Source organism: Phaseolus vulgaris, chromosome 7 (genome assembly GCF_051622355.1).
Source record: "Phaseolus vulgaris cultivar YP4 chromosome 7, ASM5162235v1, whole genome shotgun sequence".
Taxonomy (NCBI): domain Eukaryota; kingdom Viridiplantae; phylum Streptophyta; class Magnoliopsida; order Fabales; family Fabaceae; genus Phaseolus; species Phaseolus vulgaris.
Genome location: NC_143504.1, coordinates 55,017,132 through 55,043,745, shown reverse-complemented (window position 1 = coordinate 55,043,745; position 26,614 = coordinate 55,017,132). Strand labels below are relative to the sequence as shown.

The following is a 26,614-nucleotide window of genomic DNA, read 5'->3' as shown; positions in this document are numbered from 1 at the left end:
ATGAAGAAAGAATCAACATGGGCACTCTATTTTCTTCTTCTCTTACTAACATCCATATTCCTCTTCAATTTCGTGTACCCTTTTGATCGACAGTTTCTCTCTCGTTTTGCTTTCTTATCATCATCATATTTCGCTCACAAGAAATCGCCGTTCATCGGACCCTGTGATTACTCCAGAGGTCACTGGGTTTGGGATGAAACCTACCCACATCGGTTATACGATGAAAACTGTCCCTTTCTGGATCCAGGATTCCGGTGCCACCAAAACGGACGCAAAAATGAAACCTTTCGTAAATGGCGATGGCAACCTGATGACTGTGACATTCCCCGGTATGTGATATATGTTGCCATTCTCTCATGCATGGCTATGTATATATGCTATCATTCCTTATCAGTGTAAGAGAGAATTGGGTGTGAGTTGAGTGAAATAGTAGATTTTTGTTTTGAGGTTTATGATTGTCGAATTGAATTAAGGAGCATAATCTGCATTAAAAGAAAAGGGTTAAATACAATGGTTGAACATGTAGCATTAATTAAGGTTCTGACAGGTGTAATTTGTTGAAAGTAACTAGCTATTGCACATTTGTTATAATTTTGTATGGTACTTCCTAAAAGTGACGAGTAGCTGAAAGCAAGTTCTCTTGATGGGGTATGGTGATGAAACTCAGATTCAATGCAAGTGTGCTGCTAGAGAGAAATCGCAATGGACGCATTGTGTTTGCGGGTGATTCTGTGGGAAGAAACCAGTGGGAGTCTTTCCTATGCATGCTGACACAAGGGGTTTCTAACCTGTCAAAAATATATGAAGTAAATGGAAATCCCATAAGCAAACACAAAGGGTATCTGGTGATGAGGTTTGAGGAATACAACATGACAGTAGAATACTACAGGACACCCTTCTTGTGTGTTATAGGTCGTCCACCGCTCAACTTATCCAATAATGTAAGAAGGACTATCAGGCTTGACGAGTTGCACTGGTATTCCAAAAAATGGGTTGGTGCTGATATTCTTATTTTCAATTCCGGACATTGGTGGAACCCAGACAAAACTATCAAGTCGTAGGTCAACCGCAACTATTTCTTTAATAAAGTTAGTCTTGCCAAATTTCTTATCAACTTTCGGACTTATTTGAAAGACCTTTTTTTCTTTCTGAAAAAAAAAACGCTTAAAAATGCTTTCTTCTTACCTTTTAAACAAAGATTCTTCAAAAACAGCTTCTGTATCTCGTAAAGATATCCTTTCTAAAATGATTTTTACTAGTGTTACAGTAAATAATGTAAAAATTAAATCTTCTACAATCGAAAATAACACTCTTACAAGCTCCTTAACATTTTGCAGGCGCAACTACTTCCAGGAAGGAGGGAGGGTAAACATGATGAACGTGAAAGAAGCATTTAGGAGATCCTTGCAGACCTGGAAATCATGGGCATTGCACAATCTAGATTCTAGGAGTTCCGTCTTCTTTCGTAGCTTTTCCCCCGTCCACTTCAGGCAAGTGCATTCACACATTTTTTTCTGGGTCTGACACTCAAATAAAAACCCTCCAAGACAATCTTTGATACGAAACACGAATAGAAATCTTTCTGCCACTTTTTACTTACCGCTTGAACAAAATTCTTAATGCCCCCAAGTCACTCTACAAAAGTTAGTTTTCAAGGGTCTAGAGTGCTTGTAACAACATTCCACACTTCTCATTACGTGACAACAACATATTCAATCGGAGTATATGTACATTAAAGACTTATGTGAACCCAAATGTATTAAGATGGATGTAAAGAACAAATAGGGAGTAACATCTATAGTTCTTATGAAAGGAGGAAGATGCAAGGAACACAGTTTTCTTGTAATACCCGTTTGTGACCAAATAACTAAAGAACGTCTGTTAAGAATTTTTCATATAAACAAAAAGAGATATTCATATTTGTAATAAACATCTGTAAGAACATGTTTCATGTAGCATGACGTTTATAATTTCGGCCAAACAGTTAATTAACTCACTTCAAAATTATTGCTAAGTTTTGTCATTCAATAGTTTTTTGTGATTTCTTATGATCATCCACATCCACCGTAAATTTACAAATAAAATAACAGGTAACCACTTGAGATTATAACACAGGTGTGTTTGTTTTTCCATTTGAAACCTTTAAAACGAACGTTCGATTCAAAGTTACAAAATTGTAACGAAGCTTTGGAACGTGTGCACGTGTATCCAAACATGCACAACTTAACTAGAAGTTAGATATCAATTATGAGAAATAAGTTTATCTAATTCACCCCCTCCCCCATTTTTCCTTTAACAACTAATGTTCTGAAATTTGTTATAGTAGATCTAAAATAACATGTATTTGGGGGAGGGAGTTTGGGATGACATGATGCAAGCCTTACATTTTGGACAAGTGTTTACAAAACACTGAAATTGCAGGAATGGCACATGGAATGATGGAGGACGGTGTGACAAACAAACAGAGCCAGAAAATGACCCTACAAAACTTGAAACTGAACCATATCATAACATATTTATATCTGGTGTTGTCAAACAGATGCAATACGAGAGCCGGAAAGCCCACTTTTTGAACATCACATATCTTTCAGAGTTCAGGAAAGATGGTCACCCTTCAAGATTTCGGGAACCAGGCACCCCACCTGATGCCCCACAGGATTGTAGCCACTGGTGCTTACCAGGAGTGCCAGACACGTGGAATGAACTTCTCTATGCCCAACTCCTATCTGAGAAATTTGGCACGAACAAAAAATTTCCAGAAAGAGGATAACAAAGCAGTCCAATTTTCATCAGATCACAAAGAATAGTTTTGCTAGCTATACATAAATCGGCCTTGCTTCTGATCATTTATCTTCATCTACTTCCTCGTCTGAGCCCATATCATCGGCTGTCATTTGCTTTACTTTCTCAAGCTGCCTCAAGAGATCTAACCTTTCTGGTGCATAAGTGGATGGAATCTGCAAGAAATAACGCATAGTAAATTCTCATGGCGTGATTGGAGATGTGATATCTGAATAGGAGATTGAAAAAAATGCAGCCGTAAGTTATAGTATGCATACTAGAGCTGGTACATATCTCTGAATAGCAGCCAACATTGCAGCATGCCCCACGGCAGTAACCTGTGCAATATAAGCATTTCTTCTTAGTAGGTTACACTGGACAATTACACAAAGAAAAGGACCAGATCTAATGTGGGAAAATGATAATTTACCAGTCACACATAAAAATAGCAATAGGTTTTTAATCTTCCATCTTTTCTGCATTTCCTATAAGCAGTCGCTCTTCATCTTATATTTCCAGTTAAATATTTTATAAGAGAAGGGAGAGCTAAATGGGTAAAACGAAGACCATGCCAAGTTTAGCAGACTCAGTCTCAGGAAAAAAAAATGGAGGAAACAAGAATCTGTCGCTTTTACAGGATCAATAATTAAATTTATTCACCATTGATTCAAAAACAGTACTAAGCTTAGAGATATATTTCACTTGAAATATGGCGGAGAAGGATTCTTTTGAATATTATTTGATGATACCCAGAAGGAATATGCAATATGGATATATTAGCAAATCCTAATAAATAATGAGACTCGTATGGCAATACAATATAATTATAATAATGCCCAGAAGGAATAGGCTCTAATATGGATATTGGCAAATCCCAATAAATAATGAGACTCGTGAAATATGGCAATACAATATAATTACAAAGATTAATTGGATATGTACAAGAAGGAGAGAAGTTATTCTACCCCAAATTGGAGCTATTTACATATTTCAACACTCCTCAAGTTGATGAGAATATACAGACCCACCGCAAAAAAATTCCTCCATTAAGGGGGTACATTTGGTTAAGAATAGGAAGAATATTAGGGTTCAAAGGTGCTAGCGAAGAGATATATGAAGGCCTGAAGGTACCAACCAATTGGTGGCAGATCGTACTCAGTGAAGAAGCAAAAAAGGGGTACAGTGAAGGTGCCAAATGCTGCAATAAAGGCAGAAAATAGGTGCCAGATACTATTCCTTGTCATTTATAGGCAACATGCCTTATTTCTTCAACCAACAATCTTAAATATTTAGGTAACTAGCTAACTAAATAATGGATATTTATCAAAGCTTTCACCTAATAGCATAATTTTTAGTAGTTACTTCTTGACATTAAAATTTTAGCCTCTATGGTACAAATGGGCTTGCGCATTCTCCATTTTCACTGGCATCAAGGGGTGCACCCAATGTGTAAACAGACTTCACTAATTAATAGCTCTATGTTCTTTGTTGCACATGGTAACTTCAAGCTAAAACACTTGCATGAGGAGAACAATGTGCTTCTCTACGCTAGAGATTAGAAAATGAGTAATAAAGTGTGTTCAACTCACTGGAAGAAGCATTAAAACACCAATAGGAACAACCGAAGCCATGTCAGTCAAGGTTCTTTTAAGTGTTTTCTTCTCCTTCTCAGTCAATTCATCCCCTATGAGTGCCCTTTTAAGTAAACCCATGGCCGCGGCAACATCAATAGCAAGAAGCTGAGTTCCTTGCCACACATCCTGCTTATTCAAAAGTAGGTTTCAGATGTTTATAAAGAGATAACAGATGATGTAATTCTAAATATTTTCAGAGGCACTAATGCATATTGTGCCCACCAATTTCTTAGTCTCCACAGAAAAAACAGGGTAAAAACTTGACTAAAATATGCACAGATGCAAATGAATAAAATTAAGATAATATTTCCAAGAAAGAAAAGCCAGGAGATTAAACCGTACTGTTCCGGTTTCTTTCAGTCTGACAATAGATTTTTCCAGGATATTTTCTTTCTTCTCAACCCTGGTAATCTGAACAACCCCAGCCTCATCACTATAACGAGGACCATCATCAGTAGCCAGTGAATCCTGTAAAAGTGACATTCAATGCTTAATCTAAAAGAAAAGTCAGGGCAAAACTCTTAGTTCAAAGGACATACAGACAGTAATATTGACCAAATGATATCATGGTCATGGACCTTCAAAATCAGTGAGTATGGAACAAAGTGATAGACCAAAATCGGGTTTAGGCAATTATAGTTCTATATTAAGAATTTATTAGTGTGAAGGATGATGATGACGTATATAATTGAGAATATGAAGATAGTGATGCAATGTTTTAATGAATACTTCACACTTGGAGTAAAGAAAGACTTGGTGTTAGTTTGATACTTGTAATTTTGTGTTCATCTTGCTTGAAAGTTTAGATATTGAGCCTACTTAAAATCAACTTAAAATTCACAAGAATTGATTTTTGAAATTAAAATTAATCATCCGCTTAATAATGAGTATGTAAACCCCATGGAGGATTTAAGGTTTGTGATAAGTGGAGAAAGCAGGATATGTCGAGGGAGAAGATGCTATGGGGTGGATAGGGAAGGTAGAAAGATATATCTGATTGAGAGCAAAAAGATGAGAAAAATGAAACTCTCATGGTGGTGATGGAAGGAAATGCATATCTTGGTTTTAGTGGTGGGAAATATGCAATCGAAACCAATCTTGGATAGGTCTCAAGAATGCACTCAGCTAGAGGCTTCAACCAAATATTATACTGATGGGAGATCCTTTCGAATCGTGTTGTCAATAAGGCAGGAGAAGTATGTGAGTGAATTCATCATGTAGTTTGAAAATTTTGCAAGGGTTATTAAGGGTTAGGTGAACAATATTTTATGTGAATTTTTTCCAATAGGTTAATGGAAGAGACCAGAGCAGAATTGGAATTGTATAAAGTAGAAAATCTTTTTGAAATGATTTCTACTCAAATCTGGCCTGAAAACTAGATTATTTTATGTTTTTTTCGAATTCAGTGTGTTTATACTTGAGTCAAATACAAAGGCTTCAAAAACAATTTTTTAAACCTCAAACACACTAGAACCTATCCAGTTTGATATCCCACATGTGTGGACTGTCAGTGGTTGGCCTTTGCATTATTTGTTGATACAAAGACTATAAATCAAGAATAAGTAACTGGTGGATCAAAAAGAAAGATGAATAAAAGATAAAAAGAAAAGATGACTAAAACAACAAAACTGTATGTATCCCCAGCAAAAAACAACAGTTAAGTTTAAAAAATCTTTAGTTTTTCAGCAGCAATCCACACAAAAATTGCAAATGAAGCTTACAAGGTACGTAAAATTTTTAGGACAGAGATAGAAGTAGGATGAGGCAGCAGTACAATTAGGGTGATTATTGACAACAACAAAGCTTTATCATACTAGGCGAGATCAGCTGCATGGGTCACACAACATCATTTGGCACGGTCAAAGACCAAATTTTCAGAATTATTACCAATGCACTTAGTAAGCAAAACATATGAAAGAAATATAAAATCATAAACTTGAAACTTATTGAATGTTTAAGACATACTTCATTATTTTCTGATTGATAGGCACTTCTTTGAACCCGTTTCTCAAGTTCTATTAGCTCATTTCGCAGAAGCTCAAAGCGGTGGATTTCATTGGGTTCTTGGTCCACAACCCCAACGTTTGGTGCAGGCACTTCAATATTATTTTCCTTCAATCAAGATAGCAAGTCCATGTTACTCAAGTTCCACGCAGTATCCACTCACTAATTGTAACAGAACTATTTTTACAACTAGACCAAATGAAGTACAGGCCAATTCAAGATACGAATTAATAGGCAATACAACTCATGCAAAAACAGGTTTAATCTTAGCATTTCAACATTGTAAAAATTTGAAGCTAAGAATAGTCAACCACTTTTGCAAGGTCTAAGCAAAAGGTATAAAAACAGAGGTTTTTAAATTCTTAAGATAGGCTTTTTGAGGTCAACCTTCATTTCTGCATATGTGAGCTGCAGCAGTTTTTTTTTCTGTTTCAATAATCTAGTATATAACTGACCAGCAAAATTGGGCTACTCCTCCATCCTTGAATGGCCAGAGGCAGGAGACAAAGGCTCATCCTCAAGTGGCCTGAGAGGGGTGGGTTGCATTATGCAGTGCCAGACAAGGCTGCTTCCTAAGTCCAGAAGAAGGGTGACAGAGACTTGTGCCTCAAGTGCCCTGACACAGGTTGGGTTGCAAGATCTATGCAGTGGTTATTTCTCACTTAATGCAGTGAAACAGCTTTAACAAGCAATTGTGGCAAGTTGACCCAATTATTCACACTAAAACACTTAGTAATACCTAATAGGTATCGAATCTAAAGGGGTTTTAACTCTTATATCTAGTCAATAATTTTAATTGACTTTGCTATTTATCACCTAAACATTATATTTAGACATAACCAGATAGAATCTTTATTGTGCTACCAATCAAACATTGACTTTTAATTCCCAGTTAAATTAGCAAAAGTGATTATATATTAGACAAGATTAGAGGACAACTGAAGAACATATAATAATAATAATAATATAACACAATTACAATGAAAATATGCTTATACATTTATGATAATAAAAGCAAAACCATCATGGACATTTATGAGTTATGTTGCACTAAAGCCACTAAAGATATGGAGAGCATATTAACAACATCAAATTATAAAGACAACAACGCATACATAAGGATCCACGTCAGACTCCAAGCCAGGCTTTTTGGTGACAGGACTTCCAAACAAGCTCCAAAATCCACGAGATTTTCCAACATTTCTGGAGAAAAAACATGTTTATTTTTATATAAATATAAAAAAAAAAGAAACAAAACTCCAAAAAATAGAAGTAATAGCTGCCACTTGTACTCAGAAATAAGCAACTAGATAGATATTCATACCTTTTGTTCCTGTCCACCCTTACATTAGCATTCTTTCTGCTTTTCCCTTTTATATACTCGTCTTCTTCAACTGGTGTGTAGGAACGGCCACTGTTAACCCCCTGAATGAGTACAATAGAAATATTATGGACGGTAAAAAAGATTCTCAAAAAGCAAACAGTATGTGACTGGTACTAGGGAGTCAAGCAACACAATGAATTATTGTGCAAGGAAATTGTTACATTGTTACAAGTACAGATATAAGGATCATATCTTTATAAGTACAGATATATGAAGATGATATCTCTGTAATTAGAAATATCAAGATAGGAGATCCTGGATTGACCAAATTGCAGAAGATGGTTCCAAGTTTAAAAAATTGTCTAGTTTGAATTATGAGAAGTGCAAGTCAGGGAAACACAGTTGACGGTCATTCTTTATAGCATCAGTAAACAAGCTTTGTCTCCGTTCTCTTTAGTTCACTTGGATATTTGGTTTTAAATATTTGTTTCCTTAATTGATGACTATTCTAGGTGTATATGGATTTGGTTTATGAAAAATTGATTGGAGTTCTTTTCTATCTTTCAAATATTCTACAGCCAAACACAATTTTCATAGTGACAATGCTCGTGAATATCTGTTTCAACAATTACAACTCCTAGAAAGTATAATTTTATCTTAACTCAACCTCATAAAATCAGTTTGGTAAAATGAGGTTTACACTTACCAATACATTATAATTTGACTATATCACTAGTCGATATAGGATCTCCAGTAACAACAATACACAACATCCATTGTGATGAGTGCATTTGATAACAAGTCAACCATGAGCCTTGTCCATAATAATTCAATCCAACATGATAGGACAAAACATATTAAGATTAGAAGGCATTTCATCAAAGATAATCTTGACAGGCCTAGTAGTTACAACTTATGTTCCTACAAGATTTTAGATAGCACACATTTTCACTAAACAGGATCTTTTAGGCAAGTTGGGAATAATCTATATTCATTCACCAACTTTAGGAGGAGTGTTGTAAATAGCATATTATTAGAATAAAAAATATTTTCAATATCTCCATAATAGTTAGGAAAAATATCTTCCTATTTCTTTGAACATATTTATATTTTCTTTTTGAAAGGTTTTGGTTGATACAAATAGATATGATGAGAATGTAATTGAAGTGATTGATATCAATAAAATAATTCTTTATATTTCAAGTCCACTTATATATTATAATTTGATGTATCTCTACCTAACTTCGGGTCACCTACACACCTTCTCACACTAAGGACTGAACATCTTAAACGCAGAACTAGATATTTGTGAGTGGCTCAATATCAGCTTGATAACAAGTGGCATCATAGGCCCAACAACCTCTCAAAATTGGCTTAGTAAGGTGAGATTTGCATCCACTTATATACTATAATTCAATCTTATCTCTAGTCGGTGTGGAATCTCCAACAAACATCAACATATGAAAAAGGACAGCGTTGTAGATTGTGTATTTCCATCATTTAACTTGTATATTGTATTATTATCAAAGTTTACTTTGTTATTCTTTCACAAAATTTAAGAAGATATATTTCCCCGTTATATGTAATTAGGACTGATTTTCATTTTTGTAGTAATCAGGCAAGATTTGTTGGCCGGAATTCTATGATAGTTTTTATCATCAAAGGCTTCTCTCTTTACGATAGTTTAGAAGTGTAAGCTAGTTACAGGTTAGTTTAACAGTTGTCCCCAGCCTAAGCAGTTAGTTGTATTATAATATCTCATTACATCATTCACAAATTAGAAATTGATATTCAGAGAAAGTCACAGAAAAAATTTCAAGGTAGTTATTCATTATGCAGAGTTCCAAAGGATTGATCAAGAAGGTTAGGGAGGAGTGGAAGGTGTACCTCATGAAGAGAATCAGCTTTTGCTCTGAAAGATGCCACCAGGAATTCAGCTTCTTTCCAAAGTTTTCGAATTTTCTCCAAGTCAGAACAGGCTGCTTTCAAATGCTCTTTTCCAGAACTAGAGCTTGATACATGCAACTCTTCAAGCAGCTTTTCAAGTCTTATGACAGTTTCTTCAACACTTTCCAATGCCTAAAATTATATGCCAAATAGAATGCGTAAACAAGAATGGGATACATGAAAACAAAAGGTTTGAGAACCATCTAAAGTATGAAGCAAGAATATTGATAAAGATATCCTTTGTATATATTATTCTATTTTATAGACAGGATATTGCTATATACTATTGAATAATTAGGACATAATTATTCCGTAATTAAGTGCAGATTTCATTATCTAACAGATTTGATATTTTTTAGTGATTTGATTTGATTTGTATAGCTCTAATTACCTATTATTTCTTACTTTCATTACCTATTACTTTTTTTCTTAATTAGGTTGTAAACAGTCTATAAATTGAGACTGTAAATATGAAATATATTTCATCTAATTCTTTCAACTTGGTATTAGAGCTGGAGACTCTGCTTCTGCAATCTTTTTTTTAGCAGTCTTCATTGCTGCAATTACTTTGGTAGCCTTAATTGCTGCAAAAAAAAATTCTTCTCTTTTCTCTATTGACTACCACCTTGCACCATTGACCGTCACTGCCACCAACATTGACTGTCGACCGCCGACCACCGCTTCCGACCGCCGGAACCTCCACCAACCACCAGAAACCACCGTCGGAGAATTTTTCCGAAAAACTCTTTTTTGTGAACGGAACCAAATTTTGCCAAACTTTCCTTTAAAAAATGTGCTTCATGTTCCTAAATTATCCAATAACCTCTTGTCTATTCAAAAATGTTACCCAAGATTTAAATTATGCAGTGGTATTTTTTCATTCCCATTGTATTTTTTAGGATCTTGCCACGGGGAAGACTGTTGGAATTGCTAAAGAGCAGGGCGAGTTATATTATTTACAGCATGAAGAAAATAAAAAGTGCTAGACTACAGGCACACACTTCTAATCTTCAGCAAGGCCTTGAATCTTGGTCATCATCTCAGATATGGCTTCAACACAGACGTCTTTGTAAAACATACTCTGTTTATAAAACATTCTCAGAATGGTAAATGCACTCTACTTTTGGTCTATGTAGATGATATGATTATTACAGGTGATAATGAGATTGAAAAACAAACTTTGAGGGAGAGACTGGCTGCTCAATTTGAGATGAAGGATTTTCAGATGTTGAAGTACTTCCTTGGGATAGAGGTTGCTTACTTCATAGACAGGGCATCTTTATTTCTCAAAGGAAATACATCCTTGATCTCCTCAAAGAGACTGGTAAGATGGGTTGCAAGACCACTGAAGTGCCAATAGAGCAAAATTATAGGATTGAGAATGATGAGGAAAACCCTAAATCCTAAACCGTAAATCCAAAGGTGGAGAAGATACAATATCAAAGACTTGTTGAAAAACTCATTTATCTATCACACCTAGGCCAGACATAACTTATGCAGTTAGTGTGGTTAGCCAATTCATGCATGATCCAAGAGAAAGACACTTGCAAGCAGTAAATAGAATTATTCAGTACTTAAAAGCCTCTCCAGGGAAAGGATTGCTATTCAAAAAAGGGGAAAACTTATCCATGAAAATATATACTGATGTTGACTATGCAGGATCAATTGTTGATTGGAGATCCATCACAGGCTATTGCATGTTCCTGGGTGGAAATCTGGTGACATGGAGGAGCAAGAAACAAAATGTAGTTGCAAGATCAAGTGCAAAAGTAGAATTTAGAGTCATGGCTCAAGGGGTTTGTGAACTATTATGGATGAAGATCATGCTCGATGACCTCAAAATAAAATATGAAGCTCCTATGGGTTTGGTGTGTGATAATAAGTCCGTCATCAGTATTGCACACAATCCAGTTCAACATGACCGAACAAAGCACGTAGAGATAGACCGACATTTCATTAAGGAGAAGTTGGATAATGGTCTTATAGGCACCGAGTACATCCCTTCAAGACTTCAATTGGTAGATATGTTTACTAATGGACTTCCCACAAAACACTTCAAAGATCTTACTTGCAAGTTGGGAATGATAGATATGCATTCACCAACTTGAGGAGGAGTGTTGAATAATTAGGAGATAATTATTCCGTAATTAAGTGATATCTTTTAGTTATCTTTTATTAGGATAGATTTGATATCTTTTAGTGATTTGATTTGATTTGTATAGCTTTAATTACCTATCATTTCTTACTTTCATTACCTATTATTTATTTCCTTAATTAGGTTGTAAACAGTCTATAAATTGAGACTGTAAATACATCTCAAAAATATAATTCATCTATTTCTTTCAACTTATACTATTTCCTTTTATACACAAGAATCAAATTCCATAACTAGTAGAGTTGATTATCTGAATGTTTTGTATTTATGCATAGGAATCATTGATCCTTAATTACACAAATTGAGAGTGGGTAAAATGATGAAAAATAATTTATTTTCCTTTTTTAGATTATCTTGTATACTATAAGAGAACATTTCTATATACATTGTTTGTAGGGAACAATACTGCATTTGCATCACACAGAGAAAGACTAGATATTGCAAGAGAGAGAGAAAGAGTACAATTTCTCTAGTGAAACTGATTGACTGTACAGTACTTAGGCTCCAAAGAACAACTATCTATCTACAAAGTCTTAACAGACTACGTGGTTATAGAGCATCTATATTTATATATAGACTCTTCATAGACTAAGTGACAACTGTTATTAACTTGGATGCGGCACTTAGATCAAATTTGAAAGTGGGAATCAAACCTCGTCAAAAGAACCTGACTCTTTTATAGTTGACTGAAGTGTAGATCTATGTCCCTGAACTATTTCATTGGCTTCACTCTCCAGGGCTTTTTCCCTGCATTACATTTTAGAAAAAAAAATAAGTGATACAACCTTTGGAATAAGAAACTCTATAAAAATTCAATTTCACAATTCCTGGAATTCTAGTAATGCTATAAAATATAAAATACATTGTATAAACTATCTTCAAAAACCTGTTGCCCCATACAAGCAAATTAGTTCAACATCACATGGTATCTGCATTGTTTGCATGTGGGTCCCAGTGTAAAACAAACACACTAGTAGGTGACACACTGTACCATAATATGACCATTCAACCCATATACCCTGCCCTTGGATAGGATTTTCATCCCCCCCTGCCCTCCCAAGTGAAAGGATATTTGGTAACCAAATCTAACTGACATGACTGTGACATGTGTTAGCTATTTCTGAGAGAGCCCAGATGATTTATTTATTTGAGTAAAAGAAATCAATATAATAAATAGAGGAAATTTGGTATATGCTAATAATAAAGATATGATATGGAAATAAATAAAAATGTTCCTAAGAATAGATATATAATCTAGATATTCTTGATTATATATAATTTACTTCTTGTTTCTATAGTTATAACACTTCCTCTCAAGCAAGATCATATAAGCTGTATGTTCCCAACTTGCTGCAAATATATTTGATCCTTGATCCTCTAAAAGACTTTGTGAATATGTCAACCACATATTCATTAGAGTTGACAAATCTAGTAATGATGTCTCCAAAATAACAATCAACCTCAATATGTTTCATCCTCATGAAAGACAATTAGAGGTAATGTGTAATGTTGCCTCATTGTCACAAATAAGGTAGGAGTTGCTTTAGTCATATGAGCTCACAAGTGACTAATGTCTTCGTTGTGTATTCTAATTCTGCACTTGATCTTGCCACAAAATTTTGCTTCTTACATCTCCAAATTATTAAATTACCTCAACAAGAACACAATACCCTAAATCGAGAGTTTATTGCTAGGTAACTCTGCCTAGTTAGGGTGAGAATACCCAACAATTTGAGTATGTAGAAATATAAGATAGTGTTGAAAATCTCATATTGACTAGAGATATGGTGAAATTATATTATATAAGTGAGTGTCAACCTCACCTTACAAGCCAATTTTGTGAGATTAGGCTTAAAGTTCACTTTCCAAGATTGTTATTCTAGTCTATAGATTCAACTCACGACCTTCCATTTTGTCTTCATTTATTGCAGAGATTCTAGTTCTGGAATGAAAAACTAATAAAAAAAATTATCTTTAATACAAGTGTTAGGTTTATCTTGGAGCAAGTGTACTCATGACATTCGAAGACGAATGTCCTTGAAGAAAGAGGGAATGATATGATCTAGACTGGTCAATATGATTTTGGGATTTCTTGTAATTTTTATTGTTTTTAATTAAGAGTACACTTGGAAGAATATCAAGAATAAAGAAGATGGAGTGATTTGCATGATAGGCTCATGAAAATATATCATCTAATGTTATTTTCTACATGTTGATGAAGACTTTAGCAAAATTTGAAGACAAGATATGACAAGCCAAATTCACATGATCTAGAAGAAGCATTGATGGGCTGGAGTCTAAGTAGTTGGGCTAAATAATTGCTTAAGCCCATTTTTCTTCCTTATTAATGTAATTTTCGCATTTATTTTTATTTAAATATTTCAAATGTCTTTTACGATGGTCTAGGTCATTTTTTAGTGTCTTATTAGGCCTCCTAAACCATAATGATAAGTAGTAGGATAGTGGTGGGGAGTCAATTATAGTGGAAGATAAGTGCTAGTGGGAATTTATTTCTATGTGGAGTCTTAGTGGGCATTTCCTACTAGTTGCTATCTAAGCTTTGTAAATATGAATATTTGTAAGAAGTTGGGACATATATATGAACTCTGTAAGAAAAATAAGTTTTCTCTTTGTGAGAACTTTACAAATAAAAACCCAAATTTAATCTTTTCAGACCACCTATGCCGATCAAACTGATGCCTTAGCAATCACCTTCTCATCTTTCTTTGAGTGTAATGACAATATCCTTCCCCAAACTGAATATTAGAACAGTCCCCCTTCCATCTTCTCATCACATATTCAACTCCTTTTATGTGATTATGGTTGTTCATTTTTGTTAGATATTATTAGATATAATTAGATATTATTTGATATTATGAGATATTATAGATATTGTTAGATATCTCATATTTATGTAATGGGTTTAGCCCATATGTTTCTTTTTCCTATATAAACATAACCCTATGTGTTCAATATACACAAGGGATTTACCCTATTCTTTCTTTTCCTTTAATATGGTATCAGAGCATAAGGTTAGAGTTTAGGGTTTAGGGTTCAAATTTTATTGATGAATCCACTATTCACTGGAATTTTCCAGCCACCACCCCCACTGTCTCGCCGGACCTTCGCCGGACCTTTGCCGGACCTTCGCCGGACCTTCGCCGGACCTTCACCGTACCTCCACCGGACCTTCGCCGGACCTTCACCGGAACTTCGCCGGACCTTCGCCGGAGACGCCGCCGGAATCTCGCCGGAATCGCTGTCGGAGCCTTCATCTTTGTTGCTCCCGCCAATTAACCGGTGACTGGATTTGTCCTTATCTTTTATGGCTTCTTCCGCTTCCGCTGCCACTATGGCTTCTTCTTCAGTCATTATGCCGGATTCATCTATTTATACTAATTACGTCAATGTTCATCTTTCCATTGACAAATTGGATGGAACCAATTATGACACTTGGGCATCAGATATTAAATTATGGCTTAAGAGTCAAGGTTATGTTGATCATCTTACTCATCCTACTCTTGCTGAAAATGAGGTTGTTCGTTGGTCGAAAATTGATGCTCAATTATGCATTGTTATCAAATCGACCATTCACTCATCTTTAAAACAAATTTTTCGTACCTATGAAACATGTTCAGAAGTTTGGGAACAAGCAAAATTATTATACACCAATGATACTCAACGTCTTTATGGTGTGTGTCAAAATCTTCTCACAATTGTTGCTCCCAAACGTCTTGATGGTACAATGGCAGAATATCTAGGTAAACTTCATGCTCTTCTTCATGATTTTAATGAGTTATTACCTCCTGCCTCTACTCCTTCTCAAGAACTAGAACAAAGATCCAAGTTCTTCATGTTATTGGGTTTACATGGTCTTCCTGATGATTATTCTCACGTTCGTGATCAAATTTTGGGATCTCCTATTGTGCCCAATTTTACTTCCACTTGTTCTACCCTTTTGCGCGTGCCAGGTAAACACACCGCTGATATAACGTCTCATGTTGATGACTCTTCTGCTTTAGTATCTCAGCATAATGATCGTACTCGCCCTCACAAGCCGGGCAAAGGGCGTCACAAGTGTGACCATTGTGGCAAACTTGGCCACAAAATTGACAGATGTTATGCCTTACATGGTCGTCCTCCTAGATCTGTTGCGGTTGCTCAAATTGCCCCTGTGCAACCTTCTACCATGGACCATACTTCAATTGATACCCCAAGCCAGCCTGCTATTTTCAATGAATTTCTTAAATGGTATGAGGATCGTCAGAACCCTAGTTCCACGGCTTCTGTTGCACATTCAGGTACATCTTTTGTTGGCCTCACTCACTCCACTTCCCATGGCCCTTGGGTTCTAGATTCAGGTGCCACTGATCACATTACTGGTAATAAATCTTTTTTCTCTTCCCTATCTACTACGGGTTATTTACCTTCAGTTACCATGGCCAATGGATATAGGGTACCATCACATGGTGTTGGTACTATTAATCTTTTTTCATCTTTATCTATTGATAATGTTCTTTATGTCCCTGGGTCTCCATTTAACTTATTATCCATTAGTCGTCTCACTCGTTCCCTTGACTGTGTTATTTCTTTTACCAAAGATTCTGTTACTTTACAGGACCGGAGTTCGGGACGGATGATTGGCACCGGATGTGAGTCTCATGGACTTTATCAACTACAGATCTCTGCACATGTTGGCGCAATTATGGATTCTCCATCTCTCATTCATGCTCGGTTGGGTCATCCTAGTCTTGCCAAGATGCAACAGCTTGTTCCAAGTTTGTCTAATGTGTCTACTTTATCGTGTGAGTCGTGTCAGTTAGGGAAACACATTCGTAGTTCTTTTCCTCGTAGTGTCTCACAACGTGCTTCATCTCCTTTTGCCTTAGTTCACTCTGACATTTGGGGACCAAGTCGTATTAAGTCTAATTTAGGATTTCAGTATTTTGTTACTTTTATTGATGATTATTCAAGATGTACTTGGGTATTTTTAATGAAAAACCGTTCTGAGTTGTTTTCTATATTTCAAATATTTTACAATGAAATTAAAAATCAATTTGGAATTTCCATCCGAATTTTGCGCAGTGATAATGGACGTGAGTATCTTTCTCATTCTTTTAAAAATTTTATGGCTTCTCATGGTATTCTTCATCAAACTTCATGTGCTTATACACCTCAACAAAATGGGGTAGCTGAGCGCAAGAATAGACATCTTGTTGAAACAACTCGTACTATTTTAATCCATGGTGATGTTCCTCAGCGTTTTTGGGGTGATGTTGTTCTTAGTGCATGTTATCTCATTAATCGCATGCCATCTTCAGTTTTAGATAACAAAATTCCTCATTCTATTTTATTTCCACATGACCCTCTCCACTCTTTACCTCCCAAAGTTTTTGGGTCCACATGTTTTGTTCATAATTTTAGTCCTGGTCTTGATAAATTATCTCCTAAGTCACACAAATGTGTCTTTTTAGGGTTCACTAGATCACAAAAAGGATATAAATGTTTCTCACCGTCTTTAAACCGTTATTTTATTTCAGCAGATGTCACCTTCAGTGAATCTTCCCTTTACTTTAAGTCTTGTCCTTCTCCTTCACTTTCTTCATCTAATCAAGTTAATATTCCTCTTGTTGTGCCTAGTGCACCTAACAATTCACCACCGCCGCCAACTCTTCAGGTGTATAGTCGTCGTCAACCGTCTCATCGTCCATCAGCAGACTTTATTCTGGTGCCAACACCTCATCCCCCTCCGGCTCCTATAGTTGAACCTCCGACTGTTGAACCTGATCTTCCTATTGCTATCCGTAAAGGTATACGTTCTACTCGTAATCCCTCTCCACATTATACTGCTTTGAGTTACCATAGACTATCTCAACCCTTTTATACCTGCCTTTCGTCTATTTCTTCTGTATCCATTCCAAAATCTGTAGGTGATGCCTTAGCCCATCCTGGTTGGCGTTAGGCCATGCTTGATGAAATGAATGCGCTTCAGAATAATGGAACTTGGGAACTTGTTCCTTTACCATCTAGGAAATCTGTTGTTGGTTGCAGGTGGATTTTTGCTATCAAAGTTGGTCCTGATGGTACTATTGATCATCTCAAAGCTCGTCTTGTAGCTAAGGGTTATACCCAAATTTTTGGTTTAGACTATGGTGATACTTTTTCTCCAGTAGCAAAGATGGCCTCTGTTCGCTTATTCATAGCTATGGCTGCTCTTCAACAATGGCCTCTTTATCAACTGGATGTTAAAAATGCTTTTCTTAATGGGGATTTGCAGGAAGAAATTTATATGGAGCAACCTCCCGGTTTTGTTGCTCAGGGGGAGTCTTCTGGATTGGTATGTCGTCTTCGCAAATCCTTATATGGCCTCAAGCAGTCTCCTAGGACTTGGTTTGGAAAATTTAGCAATGTTGTTCAACAATTTGGTATGACTCGCAGTGAAGGCGATCATTCAGTTTTTTATCGTCACTCGAGTGCTGGGTGTATCTATCTTGTAGTATATGTTGATGACATTGTTCTTACAGGCAGTGATCACCATGGCATCTCACAAGTAAAACAACACCTTTGTCAACACTTTCAGACCAAAGATCTTGGCAAACTCAGATATTTCTTGGGGATTGAGGTAGCACAATCCAATACTGGTATTGTTATCTCTCAAAGAAAATACGCATTAGATATTTTGGAGGAAATTGGGTTGATGAATTCGAAATCTGTTGATACTCCCATGGATCCCAACGTCAAGCTTCTACCCAATCAGGGGGAGCCTCTTTCAGATCCTGAGAAGTACAGGAGATTAGTTGGAAGATTGAACTATCTCACTGTTACTCGTCCTGATATTTCCTTTGCAATCAGTGTGGTGAGTCAATTTCTTAATTCTCCATGTGAAGATCATTGGAATGCAGTCATTCGTATAGTGAAGTACATTAAAGGCTCTCCTGGAAAAGGTTTGTTATATGGTCATAATAACCATACTAAAGTCGTTTGTTATTCAGATGCTGATTGGGCAGGATCTCCATCTGATAGAAGGTCAACTTCTGGTTATTGTGTCTCCATTGGTGATAACTTGATCTCTTGGAAGAGCAAGAAACAAAGTGTTGTGGCAAGATCTAGTGCAGAAGCAGAATATAGAGCTATGGCCTCGGCTACTTGTGAGCTTATTTGGCTTAAACAGTTACTTAAAGAATTGCAATTTGGAGAGGTTACTCAAATGACACTGATATGTGATAATCAGGTTGCTCTTCATATTAGCTCAAATCCAGTTTTTCATGAAAGGACAAAACATATTGAGATTGATTGTCATTTCATTCGAGAAAAGATTATATCAGGAGATATCAAGACTGAGTTTGTTAATTCAAATAATCAATTAGCAGATATTTTTACTAAACCCTTACGAGGACCTAGGATTGATTACATTTGTAACAAGCTGGGTACATATGATCTATATGCACCAGCTTGAGGGGTAGTGTTAGATATTATTAGATATAATTAGATATTATTTGATATTATGAGATATTATAGATATTGTTAGATATCTCATATTTATGTAATGGGCTTAGCCCATATGTTTCTTTTTCCTATATAAACATAACCCTATGTGTTCAATATACACAAGGGATTTACCCTATTCTTTCTTTTCCTTTAATAATTTTCAATAAAAAGAAAACTCTCCTCTAATAGAAGAGCTTCTTTTTTTCAGATAAAATTTAGCAATGCAATAAGAATTTTTTTATTGAAGAAATGAAGTGTTTATTATGAAAGCTAAAGTTGACAAAATACCCATATTTGGCCAGTTACAAAAACAAGAACAACCAAGCACCTTTGATAATCCAAACATTCTTGGTGAATATTTTGACAAGACTATAAAACAAAAGCATATGCAACTGTAACATGCAGTTACTACACTGGTTTCTTTCGGTTGTTCTTATGAAGCTTTCAGGTATCAATTAATATCCTGGCCTTTATTTAACCCCAAAACTGTATGGTTTTGATGCCTAAATATCAGTGTTGATGAATATGTGAATGCAACTATTTGAGTGAAAATACATCATAAATGCAGAATTTCTTTCATAGCTTACCTAATCATCCCAAGTTCTTCCATACATTCCATCAGCTTCTTGTGTCTAAAATAAAAGAAAAAACATATAAGAATTTATTAAATGGGTGATGTTTTGTCAAACCATAAACAAACATTGTTCAAGTTACCCTGTTGACAGAAACTCAGCTGCTTTCACATTTGAAGGGCTCTCTGGCCATGTACTGTATTTAATAAAGCTCTGAATCCAATGAGAGCAAGCATCAAAAACTTGGGGCACTGCATCAGAATTTGGAGGACCTTCTTGTTTATTTCTATGCATATGAGACTGTTTTGTAAGACTGGTGATTCCCGGATAAAAAGGAAGCCAATCCAACTCTTCACAAACTACCTACGCAGTCAATTGGCCTTCACCAGTTAAAATAACTAAATGATTAAGCATGTCTGCCAATTTTAATGACCATAAATACTAACCTCCACATACAATTGATATGAACTAATTGATGAGAGCTGAGGGTAGTATAAAATACTGCCTCCAATAAGATACCTGCACCAAATAGTCAAAAAATAAAGAAATGCATAAATATTCATAGAAAGCATAAACAGAGTTGATAATAAATATTTGAGTTTGAATTTGATGGGAAAGGAGAGAAGACATACTCTTACAGTGATATGGTGTATAAAGTCACTAACCTAAAACACTTATTATTTATACTAATCATCTAGGCCAAGTACTAGTTTAGTACTCTAAAAGAAATTAGTTGTCTAGTGATATCTACTTCAACTATAAAGAAAGAAAATCATGTCAAAACTGATTTGTTTTATGTATTCTGAAAAGCCTATGCTGGAGTAGGTTATCCCAGTCTGAACCTATCATCTCAATCTTCTTTTTTACTCTTTTCTGCAATCTATACACACACATACTCACTGCTGCTGCTGAGAGAAATACTCACTCAAGCATTCTTCACTTAACCAAATATTCAAGTAGTTCAAGCCCAATCTAAAAGAAACTAACATGATAAGACTCCTAAAACAATAAGAAACATAATGTTTTAACAACAGGGATAACATATAAACAAGTTGTACCTGATGAAATCTTCGATTGGATCATCTAGAGTTTCAAAACCATTTGTCAAAAGAAATGACCTTGTACTTCTGCCTAAAGCAATAAAGAACCCAAAAACAGCCAAATCCTTCTCCAAGACCTGCACTGAGCTAACTTTCAATTGAAGCTTTTTGTAAGAACAAAGCACTAACATGAACGAAAGAGAAGTTATTACACTCAACTAAACTCATCTCTTCTTTCCCTTTTTATTCCATTCATTGAACTATTTCCCTTGAAACATTTTGATGATTATGTGATAGATTTTTATTCATATTTGCAGATTCCTTCCATGTTTCCATGTTTTCCCTATACGATATATCTTACTGAGGAGATTGTTGTAACATATGGAGATAATAGGATGCAGAAAAAAATTGTTGATGCAGTTTTGCTACAGGTGGAGCAGTGACCGTTTGACACATGGGAGGCAATTTCACAAATGAGAACACAGGGTTTGACCGCTAACTTTTTCTAGCAATAACCCAGTGAATTCAAATCCTGATCAAGCCCTAGAACAATATTGATCACGAGTATGGTATACAAGTTGATTTTTATAGGTTTTGATGTGACAGTTTCAGTGTTATACAAGTTGATTTTCACATTTGTATGAGGTAATTAAGAAGTGACATTGTTACTTCTAGTGTTTTGATTGAAGGAGAAAAATCCTTGTTATGTGAAATTCCTTGTTTGTTGATGTTTGTACTCAAGCTGGGCCTAAAAATCACAGTTTTCGATAATTTATTCTAAATTCAGTGTTCCTAGACATTTAATCCAGTATCGCCTCTCTAGAGTGGACAAAAGCAAGCTCTCTTCAAAATTGAAGATAACTAACCTCAATACTTTCAGATGTTGTCAATCTTGACCATATTTTCTCCTTATCAATGGCTTGTTGCAGCTGCCTCTGAGCAAGATTTACCCAGAAAACAACCTCTTCCGAACCCCACTTCTCTTTAGCTCTACATGATGAAGCCCGAGGACCCAAATGTACAAGAAATTCTCTATGTAGACCGATATTCTTTATAGAATTATATGCTTGACTTACAGGAATCAAACCAACTAGCATGTGCATCAAACTACCAGTTATTTCTGTGATCATTGAAAAGAATTGTGAACAAGAAACTTTTGATGGACCAAGTTTAGCAATTGCAGCAATACACGTTAGTGCCAGCAGAAGAAGTGATATGTCACTTGCACTGCTTAAACCCACATTTTTTCCAGACCTGTGAATTCCGTTAAAAGATCATTAATATGCATTTGCAATAAATAATAATAATAATAATAATATCAAGGAATAAGAACTGATCAGTAGCAATTAATATCTCAATATATAGATAAGTTAAGAGAAAACATACAATGCAATGGCAGCAGTAAAGCGTCCATTCCCTTCTAACTTGTCAACAAAGGATGTCACTACAACTGGAACTTGCTCAGACCAAAACCATTCATATGCTTCAGGGTGTTTGGCTGATAATTTCTCTCTAGTTAAACTCTCCAGGGGAGAAGATAGCCTTAGCAAACTGAAACAATGCAACATTTGCAAAAGTTTTATGCTCAAACCTATAGGGAGTAGTATAAAATTCTAAAACTAAACAAATATAAAAACAGAAAAAATATCCATGAACGGTTTTGGTCAATCAAGCACAGTAAGGCAATCAAATGGTTTAGGAAATTAAGTATACATACATTTTGCTTAATAGAATGTTGAAGTGATAATTAAAATTAGATGTTTGATTTGAAACTTCCACATGAAAGTTACAACATAAGTTACTTACTACCTTAAACTTTCATTAAAAAATTAGAACTAGATGGTTCTGTTATAGACAGAAAATCTATACATGGGTACTATATGTTTCTTGGAGAAAGTCTAGTGACCTAGAGACGCAAAAAACAAGAGTATCTCGTTCTAGTGCAAAAGCTAAATTCAAGCCCTTGCTAAAGGCGTGTGTGAAGGACTCAAGGATGAAGATCATACTTGATGACCTTAAATTAAGGTTGACATCCATATGCAATTTTATTGTGACAATAAGTTAGCCATGAACCTTGACTATAATCCAATCCAAGATGATAGGACCAAACATATTGAAATTGTAAGGCACTTCATCAAAAAAATTATCTTAAGAGAGGCCTAATGGCTACAACTCATGTTCCTATGGTATATCAAATAGCATACACTTACACTCTAAAGGCTTCCTCAAGGCGGATTTCAAGATCTTGTAGACAAGTTGGGAATGATTGATATTCATTTACTAACTTGAGGGACACGGTTGTAAATAGCATATTATTAGGATAAAAAATATTCTCAATATCTCCATAGTAATTGAGAAAAAATATCTTCATGATCTTTCTATTTATTTCAGCATTTTTTTATTTTTTTTTAAGGTTTTTGATATTACATATAGAGATGACAATAATGTAATTATGGCGATTGATATCAATAAAATAATTCTTTATTTTTCAAGTATATTATAGTTTTAGCTTGTGTAGAACGAACATCTTAAGTGTCCAAGTTTACACAAATATTTTATCAATTTGACACCTAGCAATAAGTGTCTGACACGTGTTAGACAGGTGTTGAGGACATGTGAGTGTCATAAACGTTTCCAACGGCACAACAATTCAAACAAGAGAGTTGTACATGCTTCATAGGGAACTAGATCCCGAAATCACTTTTGAACAACATGAGATATTGTTGGAGATCTCACATCGACTAAAGATGAAGACACTTCATTGTATATAAATGGGTGCAAACCTCACCTTTAAGCCGGTTTTATGAGGTTGAATTTAGCTTAAAGTCTATCCTAGCGAGTGTTTGGTGGGTTTATCAGGTCACCCGTTATCGGGCCATTATCGACTACCCATAATATGTTGTATCATGCACGAGTTGTTATAAGCCGGTTTTATGAGGTTGAGTTAGGCTTAAAGTCCACTTCGTAATAGATACAGTTATAAATCCAACAGTGAGTAGCCTTTAAACAATTTTTCCATGCTTTGCTTCAATATGAAAAATAAGGTAAAGTACCTATCACTAAAAATTAAATTCAAAGGATCTTGATCCACTCATAAATTCAATAAAACTTAGATTTCATAAGAAAAACAAAAATACATAATTTTAAACTTTAGAATTTAATAATAAGATGTAAAATAGTTGTTGAATCAATGATATAAAACATAAAATGACCGAACCACTTATCTTATGATTTCTGAAATAATTCTGGTACATCTATCACAAGTTTACACAACAGATAAATTCAAGCGTAGAATTTTATTTCCTTCTGATGAATAAGTTTGACATATTATTGTTTGCAAAGTTCAATGGAAACAGGTAAGAATAAACCAAAATACAAAGCAACATGCTACCTCCTTTGAACAAATATATTGACACTTCTGTCTCTACCATCGCTTTGAGATGAAATTTCACTTGCAGCATGCAATAAGGAGTACACAGCAGCCTGAGAGAATTTATGCAACCTGTTTCTCAGTTGTTCTAGAATTTTGAAAATTTTAAAACAATGAGCTCAAGTGACTTGTGAGTTATGTTTTGACTAACGAGGTCACAGCATTCTTGTAGCAAAGGCAATAGAAGAAACATGACTCAGATTTATTTATAATGAAGCATAAATATTACAGCAATATATAATTAGTTTCTATCAATGCAAATGTTGTCCATCAGGAAGATAATTTTAAAAAAGAGAAATAATGAGGATGAAGCCAAATTCTCAAAGTCCTAGCCTATAAGAAGACAGTATGTTAAATTATCCAAAGACTCAACTACCTAACACTTCCAAAATATTGAAAAATAAAAGACAGAAGTATGTTTAACATACAAACAAAGAAATACTATCCCTTGAAAATGAAAAGTGTTCTCTTTATAAGTGATATCAAGAAAGGAGTGAAATTGATAGGACTGTTCCTATAGGTAAATAATAGAAAGTAATACATAATGACAATGATTAATAACTTTTTATAGTAATATCCAAGAAGCATGTTTTTAAACAGAATTTTCATAATTGCAAGTATAATTTTCACATGTGCGTGTCTAATAATGGAGAGTTTCTTCTAGCAACCATAACTGTGCTTATTTTGTTGACAAGTGTTGGTGCATATTATAATCAGAATATCAACAAAGGCAAGCAACATAAAACCCATTGTCCACACTTCTTACTTTTACAATTCATCTAGCTTGTGTTTGTCTATGCTCACATGAATTAAACAATGGAATAAAATGCTTTCAAAAGCCTATTAGTCAAAATTTCAGCATTCACAGATGCGTGTTGAACTTACACGTGATATATGGCCCAAATACTGCAACCTAACAAAAGTCATGGTAATATCTGACACGATAAATGTCATACCTGACAAGACAGTGCCTTCACCCATGCATTTTGGTCAACCCCAAGCCAGGCTGTTGAAAACCAGGACGTTCGTGAGAATGATTTATGTTCCTTAATTGCTAGTTCATAAACCCTGGCTGCATCATATAAAGCTTGGACAAGTCCATCACAAAACTCTTCATCTTCCAGTGACCTATTCAGTTTCACCCTCGTTTTTTCTAGGTCAGTACCGGTGCTAGCTGGAAGGCTCCCATTGAAAGTTACACCGTCATCAGAGGAGGCAAATGGTAGCAGGTGCACCCTCCTTCTAGATTTAGAAAATACCAAATAACACTTTCTACAACCTAAACCAGGATTACTGCTCGATAACAAATCATATCGTATGAGGCATCCCTTTCTTGAACTCCCACATTTACTCAATAGTAGGCAATGTAAGTTGGACACTTTTTTCCCGGCGAAAGGGGAGCCATTTGAAAGCAAACAATTCGAAGAGCTGCCAGTCGATATACAATTAATACCAGCACATAAACGATGAATTATATACAAAAACTCAGCTCAAAGAGAATGCAATAAATACGAAAACATAAAGCACGCGTTCAACCACACCAAATACACTATGTCTTGCAGAGGTGGTGCAACAAAGATAGTAATTACGCGTTACATCCTTCTATCACTCAAACTCGATAACATAACATAGCCGTATCATTATCACCTAAAGAAATTGCAATAAAACTATACATTGCAAGCCATAAATAGTCTCAAACTACTTCATTCTTCACCCGATTGAAAACACTCGTTTCAATGCTGCAACAGGCAAGAGAGTTAAATAGGGAAATGAAGAAGCACTTCCCGAACTATAATTACTGTCACAAATTCGCTCAAGCAACTTCAAAGAAAGCTATATACACAACAAGCAAATGTTTCAATTTAGAATTTTAATCTATATGGAAAACCTAGGCGCCTCCAGACTCAGCGAAGAACCATAATTCGTAACCAGCCAGAGAAAGAAAGAAAGAAAGAGAGAAGGAAAGAAGGGGAAATCGATTGTCACCTTAACGCGAGAGAGCTATTGCTGCCGCGCAATGTTACTGCCATGTAGTGTGGATGCAGAATCCGAGGGAGGATTGAGTTGTGGTTGGCGCAGAGAAAGAGAGGGAAAAAAAAAACAGTGAAATAAAGCGGTGGAAGAGGTTATTTGGCGAAACAGACACGGAAGAGAGAAGAAAGAAAAGATGACGTGGCAAGAAGGGTGTTTTATCCGTTTACGTGGAGAGTCCGTAAATCACACACCAGTGGTTGCCACT

At 35.4% G+C, this 26,614-nt stretch overlaps 2 protein-coding genes across 3 annotated transcripts; one reads left to right on the top strand and one right to left on the bottom strand.

Annotated features, from left to right (window-relative positions):
* On the top strand, positions 1-2,797 carry TBL8 (TRICHOME BIREFRINGENCE-LIKE 8; the record flags this gene model as incomplete). The annotated part of the gene is given in 4 exon segments (XM_068636234.2): positions 1-329; positions 668-976; positions 1,338-1,490; positions 2,422-2,797. Coding segments are annotated over 4 exon segments (1,167 nt in total), but the record flags the coding sequence as incomplete, so codon positions are not given.
* On the bottom strand, positions 2,099-26,614 carry LOC137830359 (LETM1-like protein). 2 transcript variants are annotated; one of them, XM_068637647.1, is made up of 18 exons: positions 26,362-26,614; positions 25,332-25,803; positions 24,337-24,428; positions 22,332-22,496; positions 21,812-22,199; positions 20,964-21,082; positions 20,352-20,424; positions 20,048-20,268; positions 19,921-19,965; positions 12,499-12,592; positions 9,631-9,822; positions 7,744-7,844; positions 7,535-7,622; positions 6,381-6,527; positions 4,758-4,883; positions 4,371-4,541; positions 3,060-3,119; positions 2,099-2,957 (listed from the first exon to the last, which is right to left on the bottom strand). In XM_068637647.1, the coding sequence occupies exons 1-18, from the start codon at positions 26,403-26,405 to the stop codon at positions 2,844-2,846; spliced, it is 2,712 nt and encodes a 903-aa protein (XP_068493748.1). In that variant the 5' UTR covers positions 26,406-26,614; the 3' UTR covers positions 2,099-2,843. The 2 variants fall into 2 exon arrangements, with proteins under 2 accessions (XP_068493748.1, XP_068493749.1); XM_068637648.2 differs by having other exon boundaries at positions 24,337-24,463; positions 26,362-26,519.